General features: G+C 40.7%; 1 protein-coding gene across 2 annotated transcripts in view; it reads left to right on the top strand.

Moving 5' to 3' along the window:
* CGNL1 (cingulin like 1) overlaps positions 1 to 12,508 on the top strand; it is a 136,808-nt gene that overhangs the window by 88,294 nt on the left and 36,006 nt on the right. For both annotated transcript variants that reach the window (XM_089667771.1, XM_089667765.1), the window contains exons 10-11: positions 4,509 to 4,613; positions 7,709 to 7,861. In XM_089667771.1, coding sequence (XP_089523897.1) covers positions 4,509 to 4,613; positions 7,709 to 7,861 — 258 coding nt within the window. The remainder of the gene's footprint in view (positions 1 to 4,508; positions 4,614 to 7,708; positions 7,862 to 12,508) is intronic.

Here is a 12,508-nt window from a genome sequence, read left to right as displayed (position 1 = left end):
TATCTCCCTGAGAACAGTGAAAGTTTATGCGAGCAATAATGAGAGCTCATGATAAACCCTAGAATTGCCCAAATGGCCTTATGCCTACCCAGACATTACACTGGGCTGTCAAATGGGGCCTTTTGTGGCCACTCTGTTTTTATTGTTTAATATGTGTGAATTATTAAGGATTACAAGTAAGCAATATAAAAGTTACATGGACGTGGTATGTGGGATCAAAGTTTGTGATTTTTCTGATAACTGTTGGGAAACTGAAGCATACCTGTCACAAGACTGTGTGGTTAGATACAGTAAGTGCACATCTGGGAACTTACCAGAATTGACTCGGCAATGCTGGAATTTCACTTAGGTTGATGAATCAGTACCAGAATTCAGCTTGTCAGGGTATGTTTGTAAACAAAGTGACGTCAGTGCACCAGTTCTACAAGTCATGATGCGGTTGCGCAGCCTGCCTATCACTGTCTGCCACCTGGAAAGGAGGGAGGGGAGAGGGGTAGTTGAGCACTGAGGGCTGTAGTCCTAGAAGTTTTTAAAGTAAACCCTTGGCAATTTTCAGCACAATGATCACAGTAACATATCCCTGAAAACTCTTTTGTTAAACGCTTTAGCTCTGCCCCATAGCAGAAATACTGCTACAGGGTGGCAGCTGTGCGCAAATTTATGTATATATACATGATTTTGTAACTCCGGGAAGGGGCACGCGCGTGCACCCTACCCATGTCGCCATTTGCGGCCACGGCTGTCAATCACCGGGTCTCAGCCGGTGATTACTTCCCAGCGTCCTGTGATTGCCGAGGATCTCCGACGTGGGGGGGGGTTGGCACAGCCATGCAAAGTACTGTGCTTACAGTGAAGCACCAAAACAGAACATAATGTAAAACAGTACACTGTTAACCCTTTGATCACCCCACATGTTAACCCCTTCCTGCCCAGTGCCATTAGTACAGTGTCAGTGCTTTTTATTGATCACTGTATTGGTGTCACTGGGGATGTCAGTGACACCAGATCAGTTCCCCCCAGTGTCAGAATGCCCGCCGCAGTCCTGCTATAAGTCTCTGATTGCCGCCATTACTAGTAAAAAAAAAGCCCAGTATATATACCGCCATTTGTCAACTTGTAAACGCAATAACTTTCATGTAAACCAATTAATTTACAGGTATTGTGATTTTTTTTTTTTGCAGCCGAATACATTTTGGCCTAAATTTATGATAAAATTTGATTTTTTTTATTTATTTCACTGGACATGTTTAATAGCAAAAAGTAAAAAAATATTGTTTTTTTTCCTCAAAATTATCTTTTTTTTTTTTTTTTTATAGTGCAAAAAATAAAAAATGCACAGGCGATCAAATACCACCAAAAAAAGCTCTATTCGTGGGAAAAAAAGGATGTAAATTAGTTTTGGTGCAGTGTTGCATGACTGCGCAATTGTCAGTTAAACTAACGCAGCACCGTAATGCAAAAAATGGCCTGGTCAGGAAGGGGGGTAAGTCCTCTGGAGGGCAAGTGGTTAAAATACCCCAGTGCTTGCAGTTTACAACTTTCAGTGCTGCTGGTTCCTGTTCTCTCAGTACTGCTTTCTTGTTCTTCTGGTCTTCTCAGGAAATGGTGGACAGGGCAATGTGGGGCCAGTCTATTTGCTTGGACAAAGGAAAAGGAGCAGGGGAGTGCCTTGTCACCCTAAGTTACAGGGCTACATGTTTCTATTGATGCATACAGTGTAGGGAGATATAACTATAGTCCCTGCATGCAAGGGTGGCTCCGTGGGGTGCTGCAAGGGTAAGGAGCCACCCAGAAACATGAAGCCTGGGGCAGAATTCATGGCACCAGCCTAAACTGAACTATAGGCAAGGATTAAAGGCTAAAGAAGCTGCATACTCCGTAAGTGATTAAATCATTTGCTGGAAGTGCTTAAAAACTGAGGGTTTCATATAACTTCAGGAAAGAATGATTATGAACATATAGCTGTCCTGCCTTGATCTGCAAGTTGAGAGCCATTGTACAACACTCAATAGATCTGTGGGAATGCTTAGAATCCTGTAAGGTTATGAAGGTGCTAGCTTTAGTCAAAAACGTAGCTTGGTGATTTGTAATCCTGTGATCTCTAAAATCTTCCAAAGGTAGGGAACTGTCTCAATTTAACATCAGCAGCAATCGTCAGCAATATCTATGTAAAGTACAATGGCAGACACATGTAATGGTAAACACCTTTTTAAGGCTCCAAAAATTATAATAATAAATATAATAAACTTTATTTTATAAAGCGCCTTTATAGGTAGCTTCTCAAAGCACTTTATAAAGAAAACAGACAAGAAATATAAAGGATAAAACAAAGGTAAGTGTAAGCTTTGAATGCGTTTAGAGAAGATGACTCTCTGATATTCCTTGGAAGTGAATTCCAGAGTTTTGGATCACAGCAGGCAAAATCTCTGTCTCCCATTTGAGTGTAGGTGAGTAGGGGGGACGCACAGAAGACCAGATTTTGAGGAGTGGAGGCGGCAAGGGGGGGAGTAAGTTGATAAAACTTCAGACTGATAATGGGGTTCCAAGCCATGATTTCAGTATTTTTTAACAGTTTTAATTGAAGTAAATGAATGGGCCATCCAAGTTTTTATATCACAAACACAAAAATTGGCTCCCTCCCCATGGAGAGATCCTGACACCAACAACCCCTCCCCCATGAAGAGAGCTTGACATTGACCAACAACACCCCAGCCCCCACCCGAGAGAGCCTTCCACTACCACCACCCTCCATACACTAGCAACCCCCTCCACCCCGGCAAGAGAGAAGACACCTTCACAGCTCCGGATATCCCTGGGAACAAGAGTCAGGCTCTACATACACCATCAAGCAGCCCGCAGCCTCTCAGATTCCACCTGGTCCCCATTCTGTGTGTGTCCCTTCTTTCATTCCTTCTTTCGGGGGGTGGCGCTGCCCCCCTGAAAAATGCCGCCCTAGGCAAATGCTTGTTTGCCTTGTGGTAAATACACCTCTGTCGTCGGCATAGAAATTATCATTAATATACAGGATTTATATAGTGCCAACAGTTTGCGCAATGCTTTACAATATAAAAGGATACTGTGCAATTATAATACATTTCCATAGAGAAGGAAAAGGAGGGCCCTGTTCATGGAGCTTACAATCTAAAGGGATTGATATGATAATTGAGCCCATGTGATCTAAGCAGTTGGCCAAATGGAAACATGTAAATGCTAAAAAGTAAGGGACCAAAGAATGAGCAGTATGGAACACTGTACTTGACTGGACCAACTTCAGACTGAAATCCAACAAGAGAAACAAAGTGACAGCCGATCAGTAAGATATGACTTAATCCATTTCAGAGCAAATTCTGAGACTCCAAATATGGTTTTAAGGTGAGAGAGTAAAAATTGTGGTCTACAGTATCAAAGGTAGAACGAAGATCCACTAGAAGAAGAATAGTTAGTGAGCCAGAATCAGAAGCTAACAGAAGGTTGTTGGTGACTTTGACCAAGGCAGTTTCTGTGCTGTGCAGGTGCTGAAAAATAAATTGGAGGCATTCAAATAAGTTATTTAAAGCCAGGTAGTTATGCAACTGAAAAATCACAACTCACCCAAGGATCTTGGCAAGGAAGGGTAAGTTCGATATGGAACAAAAGTTGTTTAAATTGCCTAGAGCCATGTTGGGGTTTTTTTGGTATGAATTTGGCTGATGGCGGCAGTTTTAAGGATCGTTGGTACAGAATTGGTGCTAAGGGAGTCATTTATGATATTGAGAATAATGGGGCATGTAGAACTAAAACAGGATTTAAATAAATGGGTGGGAGTAGGATCAAGTATGTAGGTGAAAGATTTCATAATAGAAACCAATTTAATCAGAGATGCAGAGTCAAGTACAGAGAAGTGGGAGAGAGAAGATCCAGTAAAACTGGGTGGGTCAGGAAGTGATATAGAAGAAATGTGTGGTGAGGTAAGAATATGATGCCTTATTTTGTCAATTTTTGAGGGGAAAAAAAAAATCGAAGGATGTGTTACAGAGCTGTGTTGAGGCTGGTAATGTGGAGGGACTGTGAGGTTTGAATAATCTATCGATCGTGCAGAAGATTTGACTAGGGTTGCTAAGATTTTTTTTTTTCTATGTTATGGGAGAAATAGTTTGATCTAGCCATCTCAATTTGACCCATGTAGATAAACAAATAATCTTTCCAGGAGCTTCAATTAGCTTTGCCCACATCCCCCTCTAATCCCACGTTCTCAGGAATTAGGATTTCCAAAAGTTCCCAGGTATGGATATGTGATAGGCAGTAGAGAACAGTAATTTATGCATGAATAGACTTTGCTATGGAGGGGTGATGTTTTGAAAAAAGAGTGTGGCATACAATTTTCTTGTGGGACCTTTGTTGTCCGGTCCTGGTAGGTTTTATTCTTTCAAAAATGTGGAATGTTTTGCTTGGGACAGAAAGCGATCATTTATACTTCTGCCATTACATCGATGTTTTATATAACAATGTTTGTCATGTCTTAATTCTAGAAAGAAAAGCAGCAGCTGTTTGAGGAATTAGAAGATGCAAAAGATCAAGAAAAGGAAGCACTACAGATTTCTAGAGGGCTGGAAAACCAACTTGAAGACACAAAAGTAAGCTGGTCACCTGGTGATCGGACAATTAGCACTTTAATAGGAAGCCACCCCACCTTTTGGCAGCCCATAAATGAGTAAATGTTTTCTGTTCAACGCAATGTGGATGGAGTAATCCTTCCCCCTGAACTATTGTAGTCTGGCAGCAGGAAGCCTTCCCCCACTGTCAGAATACATTGATCAGCATTGCAGGCTATAGCAGATCGAGCAGCAAAAATCTGACAGGGTGGCTGTACAGAACAACCTCCCTGCCCATACATGGATCGAAATTCAGTCGGTCCCTGCTGAATTTGATTTAAAAAAATCAAATTTTCTCTGAAGCTTTTGGTACGAAACTGTACAGAGTACGTTTTGTATAGACCGCCATAGCTCAGTAGTTGAAGAGTCCCATGTAATTCACAGACTCCTTTTGATGTTGCTCACTGCTCAGCAGGTACCACCTGTCCAGACTCATGCTGGATTAATCACTTCAAATGATCTCAAAGCCATTAATTTGTTATATAGGTTATAAAATGTATATATGATCTGTAAATGATTTAATGTGTTTTGTTGATAGTTTGCTGTGTACTACTTTTATATTTAGTACAAAAAATTAAGGGCTTGTTTGCACCTGCTTCAAAATGTGGCATTGGACATGCTTTTTTAAAACGCTCTGAATGCCAATCAAAACACCTGTCACAAAATAAAATGGTAAGCTTGGAGTCCTGTTTGCACGTTGCTTTTGCTTGGTTTCAAAAATGTATACCCGGTGTCGCTTTCTTGGAGCTTCAATGCATCTCCAAAGCCTCCATAGAAGTCTATGACAAAGCTTGCTTGCAGCACCTGCAGCTTTTAAGAGGCTTTTATTCAGCTTTAGCTTTGCTTTGTTTTGGAGGTATTTCAGGTATGAGATATCCCAGGAAGTACTGGGGAACCAAAAAGTAAACCTTTCCATCCAGATGTAAAGCTAATGGAGCCACTGATGGTCTTTTAATTTCAAAATATGTGCACTACTCAGGAAAATAATATATTGGAAATAAATGCAATATTTATATATATTCTATAAAAGGCTATTCTGTCTGTATCTGGCTCCCTTTTCACTGGATAACAGGTTATGATTTCAGAAGTAACGTAACATATATTTATAGCTCATACACTATATAGTTAAAGGATTGTGGACATCTGACCATAATACCCAGATCAGCTTTTTAGACATCCCATTCCAAGTCATAGGCATGTTGCCACAAGCCCTCCCCCCTTTCCTCTTCTTTGTGGTTATAACAGCCTCCATTTTTCTGGGAAGGCTTTTAGAGTGTTTCTGATGTTGTACAACAACAGCTGGCTCTCAGTAAGATGTCATCAGCAGTCACTTCTAGTTCATATGTATGTATTCTGAGAGTGTCTGGTGCAGACATCAGATCTGGTGTGCAACGTGGAGCAGCAGGAAGGTGAGCAGGGTCTGGACCAGAGCGGAACAGACGGCACACATGGTGTGCAACATGGGAATGCTATAGCGGAAGGTGTGCAGGGACCGGAGAGAGAAGACAGAGCGGCAGAGTTGGGGGTCCAGAACAGGAGAAACTAGAAAAGTTACACGTGCTATGCAGCATGGGAGCAGTATAGTGGGAGGTGAGCGGGGACCAGAGAGAGAGGAGGAACAGAAAACCATAGGATTGGCAGAGCTTAGGGTTACTGCTGAGTGAAGGATCAGCAGAGCTTGAGGTTACTACTGAGCGGTGGATCAGCAGAGCTGGGGGTTACTACTGTGTGGTGGAACAGCAGAGCTGGGGGTTACTACTGTGTGGTGGAACAGCAAAGCTGGGGGTTACTACTGTGTGGTGGAACAGCAGAGCTGGGGGTTACTACTGTGTGGTGGAACAGCAGAGCTGGGGGTTACTACTGAGCAGGCGATCTGCTGAACAAGGCTACTAATAAGCTAGGGATCTGCTGAACAAAGGTACCAATGAGCTGAAGATCTGCTGAACAGGGGTACTAATGAACTGGGGATTTGCTGACGGGTTGCTGCTGTGCTGGGGTACTACTGGACAACCTTCAAACAAATAGAAAATCCACACACAGGGCATTTGCCAAGCATTATTAAAGCTTAAAAAAGGCTTCAACGAAGCATCAAAAACACATCAAAAAAGCATGTTGAAGTGGTAGGCGCTTTAATGTGTGTTGAAGTGGAAGCAAGTGTAAATGAGCCCTAATACTTTTTTCACTTCTGCCCCATACCAAATGTGTTGTAGTGCACATCATTGTGCACCATTAGAATGCTTAACGTTAGAAATATGCTAAGAAGATCAAACAACGTAGTCACAAAATGTTTGCTGTGGTTGGAGAGACTGAAAGAAACATTTAGCCCACTGTATGTCAGTACACTTAGAAATGATGACTAGAAGAAACGTTCATTAGATATTCCAATGGTTAGTAGTGTCAAGTTGACATTCGCTGCCAATTGTAGTGATTAAATTTGAAGGCGCAAGGTGGGAAATTTTTCTTAAAGAAATTAAGTTCTACATATCGTAGTGATGAAATCTGAAAGAGCAAGATGGGGAATTGTTCTTGAAGGAATGATATTCGTACATATTGTAATGGAGCCTGTTTAATACTTCTGGGACTCCATTCCAATAGCAGGTCTGGATGAAATTGTAAGGGAATTTGAAAGAAATCAGTTGAGTCAAACATGGTATAGAAGAATGTTCTGATGAACAAATTGTCTACAAATGTTTGAACGAGAATCTAACCATGTACGGTCAGCTTTTCTCTGCCCTGCTTGTATTATGACTCAAGGTGTATGGGGCAAAAATAGGCAACCTATAATTACACAGTACACTATTCCACTAACAAAATATATACAAACTTTGCAAGGAGCAGCAACAAGAGGGCCACTGATCTACAACCTTTTATCATGTACAAGAGTGACTGCATCCTGCATGGATGGCTCAGCCTTGAACTCCAGGCAAATTTACAAACACAATTCAATTCATATGTCCATTTCAGCTGTTTTATCTGGAGTTCAGGATTTCAAATAGCCCACATAATAAAGCTCTCTAACTTAAAACCCTCTTACATATTATTCTTATATTGATGATCATACGTTTTGTGTGTTTCAGAGAAGCCTCAGTAGGGTCACCCACGAGCATCAGCAGTTGACTGAGCGATTAAAAGAGGAATCTAATCAGAAAGAACAGTTAAGGAACTTGAAGAATGAAATGGAAGGTGAACGATGGCAACTGGACAAAACAATAGAGAAATTGCATAAAGAGGTAAGTCTAGGTTCTTATATCTCTACAGCTATAATCTAAATTCAAGCACATCACATCCCATTTGGTTTAGAGTGTACAAAAAAAGGGTGATGCACATAAAATTTTGGGTAGGCTCAGACTTTTTCAGATAAACCTGCAGTTGCTAAGATGATAAAATGTATGCAGCTTTCCTTTTTTCATTACTAAGAGATTGGACCCTTGACCAATAAAGGTGGACTATTTTGCAGAAACAGTACAGTAAGTATAGAAAAAGTAGATTATATTCCGTATAGTCAATGTCTGTGTTTACTGCATGATGAAGTATTTATATGTATGTGAGCACAGAGGAACAGTATGATTGATTTGTTACTGTAAATTTTTGGAATTTGTATGAAAAAAAAGACGGTGACAACTCTCTTTATGAAGCTTTTCATAGTATTATAGTATAGTATTATATTATAATATAATATTATAGTATTATATTACTAGTTAACCTAAAACAGCTTAATGAGTAGATCAGCTGTGTTACAAACGAATGAGAAGGATCCATCAAAGCAATCTCACATAGTGATGTGGTTGTTCTATAATGTTTTTTTTGTTTTGCCCATTTGTATGTTTTGTCATTATAAAATATTTAAAGAAGAGAAAAATAAGGCTAGGTTCATACAAGCATGTGTGTTAAAATGCAATATGTGTTTTGGTACATCACACTGCTTTTTTTTTCTCTCAACTTTATTTGAAAGTGACAGTTGTTTTCCTTTTGCACTAGAGAAGACTTGCATTTTATCCAGTGTGAAAAAACGCAGGTCACCACACACAGTGAGAGTGAGATCTTGAACCAATGTAACTATGTATATACCATACCTGACTGATGCCCCTGGAAGCTGAAAATCACTGAAATCTACCCTGCCACTCCAGTGATCTGTACTTGCTTTCAGGTTCCGTGCTAAGCGGCTGCCCTGCTGTGTTGTGAACACAGGAGGTTGCTGCTCAGCATGGGCACCATTCTGAGAATGCTTTTCATTTTCTGAATAAATGCAAAACATTTTCTGATTGGACAAGATGGAGAGGCGGGGCAGTGACATCCTAATTGCATACCTACAATCGTCCAGCTTGCATGTATATCCCATACCTGATTGATTGCTGTGGAAGCTGACAGACACTAGTTGTCAGTGCTACTTCAGTGATCACCGCAACCTTCTGGGTCCTATACCAAATGGCTGCCCAACTTACACACTGACCACAGGTGTTCACTCGCTTAGGACTGCTGCAATTCACAGAATGCGTTGAGGAGAACTTATGAAAATTGAAGGAGACAGAATGTAGAGCAGCGTGCATGGCAACCAATACTTACCGTAGCTCCAATAGTCTAACATCTGCAGGGGCCCTTCTCCCTCCAAGCTTCTTTCTGGGGCCGATCCTTGCCCATCTTGATTGGCCAGTGCAGAAGTTCATTCATGCACACAGGCACCATGCCGAAATGTATACTGAGCTATGCATGTGTAGTTCATTGTACCTTTTCAGGACTGAGATCAGGCAGGTAGTTAATTTTACTGCAGAAGAGACATTGTATATCTCTTCTCCAATAAATAGCCTGCATGCTCACATTTTTTTTAAAGAAAGATGTTATTTCTGCTTTAAGTTTTGTGAAAGATAGAAGCTGACTGATTGCCATGCGCAATTGCTCCATATTCTGGCTTCTCCATCTTTGATAAAGTGTTGAGCGAGTGACCCTCCCCCCACGCACCCATAGTCAGTGTGCAATGGAGCACAGGACCCAGAAGATCATTGACCACAGTGACCACTATAGTATCGCCAACAATTACAGTGATTTATTAGATTCCAAAGTGGACCAATGTAAGTATGCAATTTAGATTATGCTTGGAGATTTAATCTCTTCACGCCGGCCGAATGCAAATGTGCAGCCTCCCGGCCGCAAATTTGCATTCTATTAAAAAAGAACATATGTGCTGAGAGCGCGCGCCCTGCGCGCTCCCAACACACATGTCCAGTATTCACGGAAAGGTCCCTATCTCCTCTTTCGATCGGGACCTTTCCCGATCATGTGACCGCTGTGATGGCGTGTCACGGCGGTCACATGACCCTAAACCCCGCCCTGCTTCCCGGTTTCTGCAACACTTAAAGGGCCAGGAGGTGCCGGCGCGAAGGGGTTAAGTAGATCACAGCTGTCTATCTATCTATCTATGCTTTTTAGTTTTATTGGCTTTTTCATTTGTGATACAATTGGGGCAGCTAACATTTTTCCCTATCTTTCTGGAAGGCTGTAGAAGCATAACAACATTGGAGCTGGTAGATGAAATTATGAGTCAAACTGGGCCTATCTCAGGCCCCAGGTCCAGAGGCATATTGATGAAGAAAACCCTATGAATAATTTTATAGGGAAGGATGAACAGAATATCATGAAACAGTACGATATAAAATTCATAAGCGCAGAATCCATGTTGTTATCCTAGAGGGCCTCTTCTTTCTCCCCCATCCTCTATGTGAATATTTGAGAGATATGAGGTATACTGTGAGCCATATAAATACAGCCAGTGAGAGATATGAGGTATACTGTGAGCCATATAAATACAGCCAGTGAGAGATATGAGGTATACTGTGAGACATATAAATACAGCCAGTGAGAGATATGAGGTATACTGTGAGACATATAAATACAGCCAGTGATGTGAATGAATGGCCAACATATTGATCATTTTCCTCTCCTTGTTCTGATGAAGATTGATATGTGAAATGCATAGAGAAAGGAGACCTCTGAATATTAAATTAATGGAAGCCTGGAATAATGGATACAGAGTAAGGTGGTGACCACCTTTGTGGTAGTCTCCTCAAACGGGGATCATTTATTCTGATTTTTATGGTTCTGTATTGGATGTGTACATCATTTTTATATATAATATGTGAATGAGTATTATATTTTTTGGAGTTGAGTAGATATAAGCACCTCAAAAGTTCATTAAGACACTTTGTGGCACCTGGATTTGGCAATGGTAATACACCTTGAAGTTAATCTTTTGAAATGTTTAGAATTCATGTGACTGCTCTCTAGAGATTCCTCGCTATATGTAATTTAGGCAATCCTGGACCTACTGTAAGTTCTACTTGTGTAAAGAGTACCGGATATTTATTGTGCATCACAGCTTAACTGAATCTTGATTTCCTTTTCCGACCTGCCCTGGAAATATCACAGCTTCAGTTTAATGGGAAATTCTTTTTTCTCATCATAGTTTTATATGGGAGGTTCATAGTGCTTATGAAGTTGCAGCTACTAACCATACTAGACATTCTGCGCTAAGAATAAAATGTTTGAGAACAAGAATTGTCAATTCCATTAAAATATAGGAATGAACTTCTCCTACTTTATTGCTTTGGTTTTATACTTTTTCTTTATAGTTCAAGGATTGTAATTACTAGTCAAGCTTCAAAGAGCCATTCTGTAAGTTAATTGTGATTCTACACCGAGCAGCTGGTTCACTGCTCTATTTTTGAACTGTTCATGAAGATGAGTTTTCTTTTGGTTATTCATTAACAATTTGGGTCGTTCCCAAATTACTGAGAATGAATTGAGCAGAACACTCTACATTCTGCAGTGCAGCAAATGTCGCCTTGAATTCATGTTAAGAGATAAAGAAAGACGTGTGTTATACAGTTTGTTCTCTCAGTTTATGAAGATATGCTGTTTGAAAGGGCTGAAGGGTTGCTCAAATAAACATTAGGTGTGTGTAATGAGATGTATACTGGCAGTATTTAGCAAATGTGGTCATTTAAAATGTGCTTTTTGTGCAGTTATAGAAAACTTCCCCTATAAAACATTAACCTGGCAATAACATGGACATATGGTACTAACCTTCAAGCTGGCTGTCATCATCAAGAAACTTTCTCTGCTGAGCTGAACTGGAGCAATTTGCTCTGCATGTTTTACATTACACAGTGTTACATAGTACGTGACTTACTCATGGCTAGGGGTCCTGATCTCTGTATTTCTGCTAGAACTGTTGTTCTCCTTAACAGGCATTCACTTGTTCTGCAGTCACAATCCTGATTCTAACTCAGTCTTTCATTCCACCTCAATAGAAAAAATGCTAGAGAAGGAGTACTTAAATATTCAATCTGGTTACTATGCAAGATGGATGTCTGAGATTTTTTTTGTTATTCATTTAGGATAACCGTAAATTCCAAATCCCATACTAACATATAAGAATAAGTCTTTAAAATTATCTGGTCACCACAGGGTTGCTTGTAATCGAAGCCTGTGCTGTAAAAGAAGAACATGTATACTTGTCTATCCACATCTCTATGATTTTGCTTCTTCCAGGTGCCCCATGTCTTCCATATCTGCTGCTTTGCTTCTTCTACATGGTCTATATCTTCCTTGACTGCTGCCTTGCTTCTTCCACATGATCCATGCCTTCCATCTCTTCTGCTTAGCTTCTTCCACATGGTCCATGTCTTCCATCTCTGCTGCTTTGCTTCTTCTTCATGGTCTATATCTTTCTTGACTGCTGCTTGGCTTCTTCCACGTAGTCTATGTCTTCCATCTTTACTGCATGGCTTCTTCCAGGTGATCCATGTCTTCCATCTCTGTAGCTTTGCTTCTTCCAGGCAGGGCATAACCTCCATCTCTGCTACTTTGCTTCTTCCAGGTGT

The sequence above is a fragment of the Staurois parvus genome, unplaced genomic scaffold, assembly GCF_062004578.1.
Source record: "Staurois parvus isolate SC_StPar_1 unplaced genomic scaffold, SC_StPar_1.0 ptg000054l, whole genome shotgun sequence".
Taxonomy (NCBI): domain Eukaryota; kingdom Metazoa; phylum Chordata; class Amphibia; order Anura; family Ranidae; genus Staurois; species Staurois parvus.
Note: the sequence above shows the minus strand (reverse complement) of the source record. Positions and strands in the feature narration are given on the sequence as shown.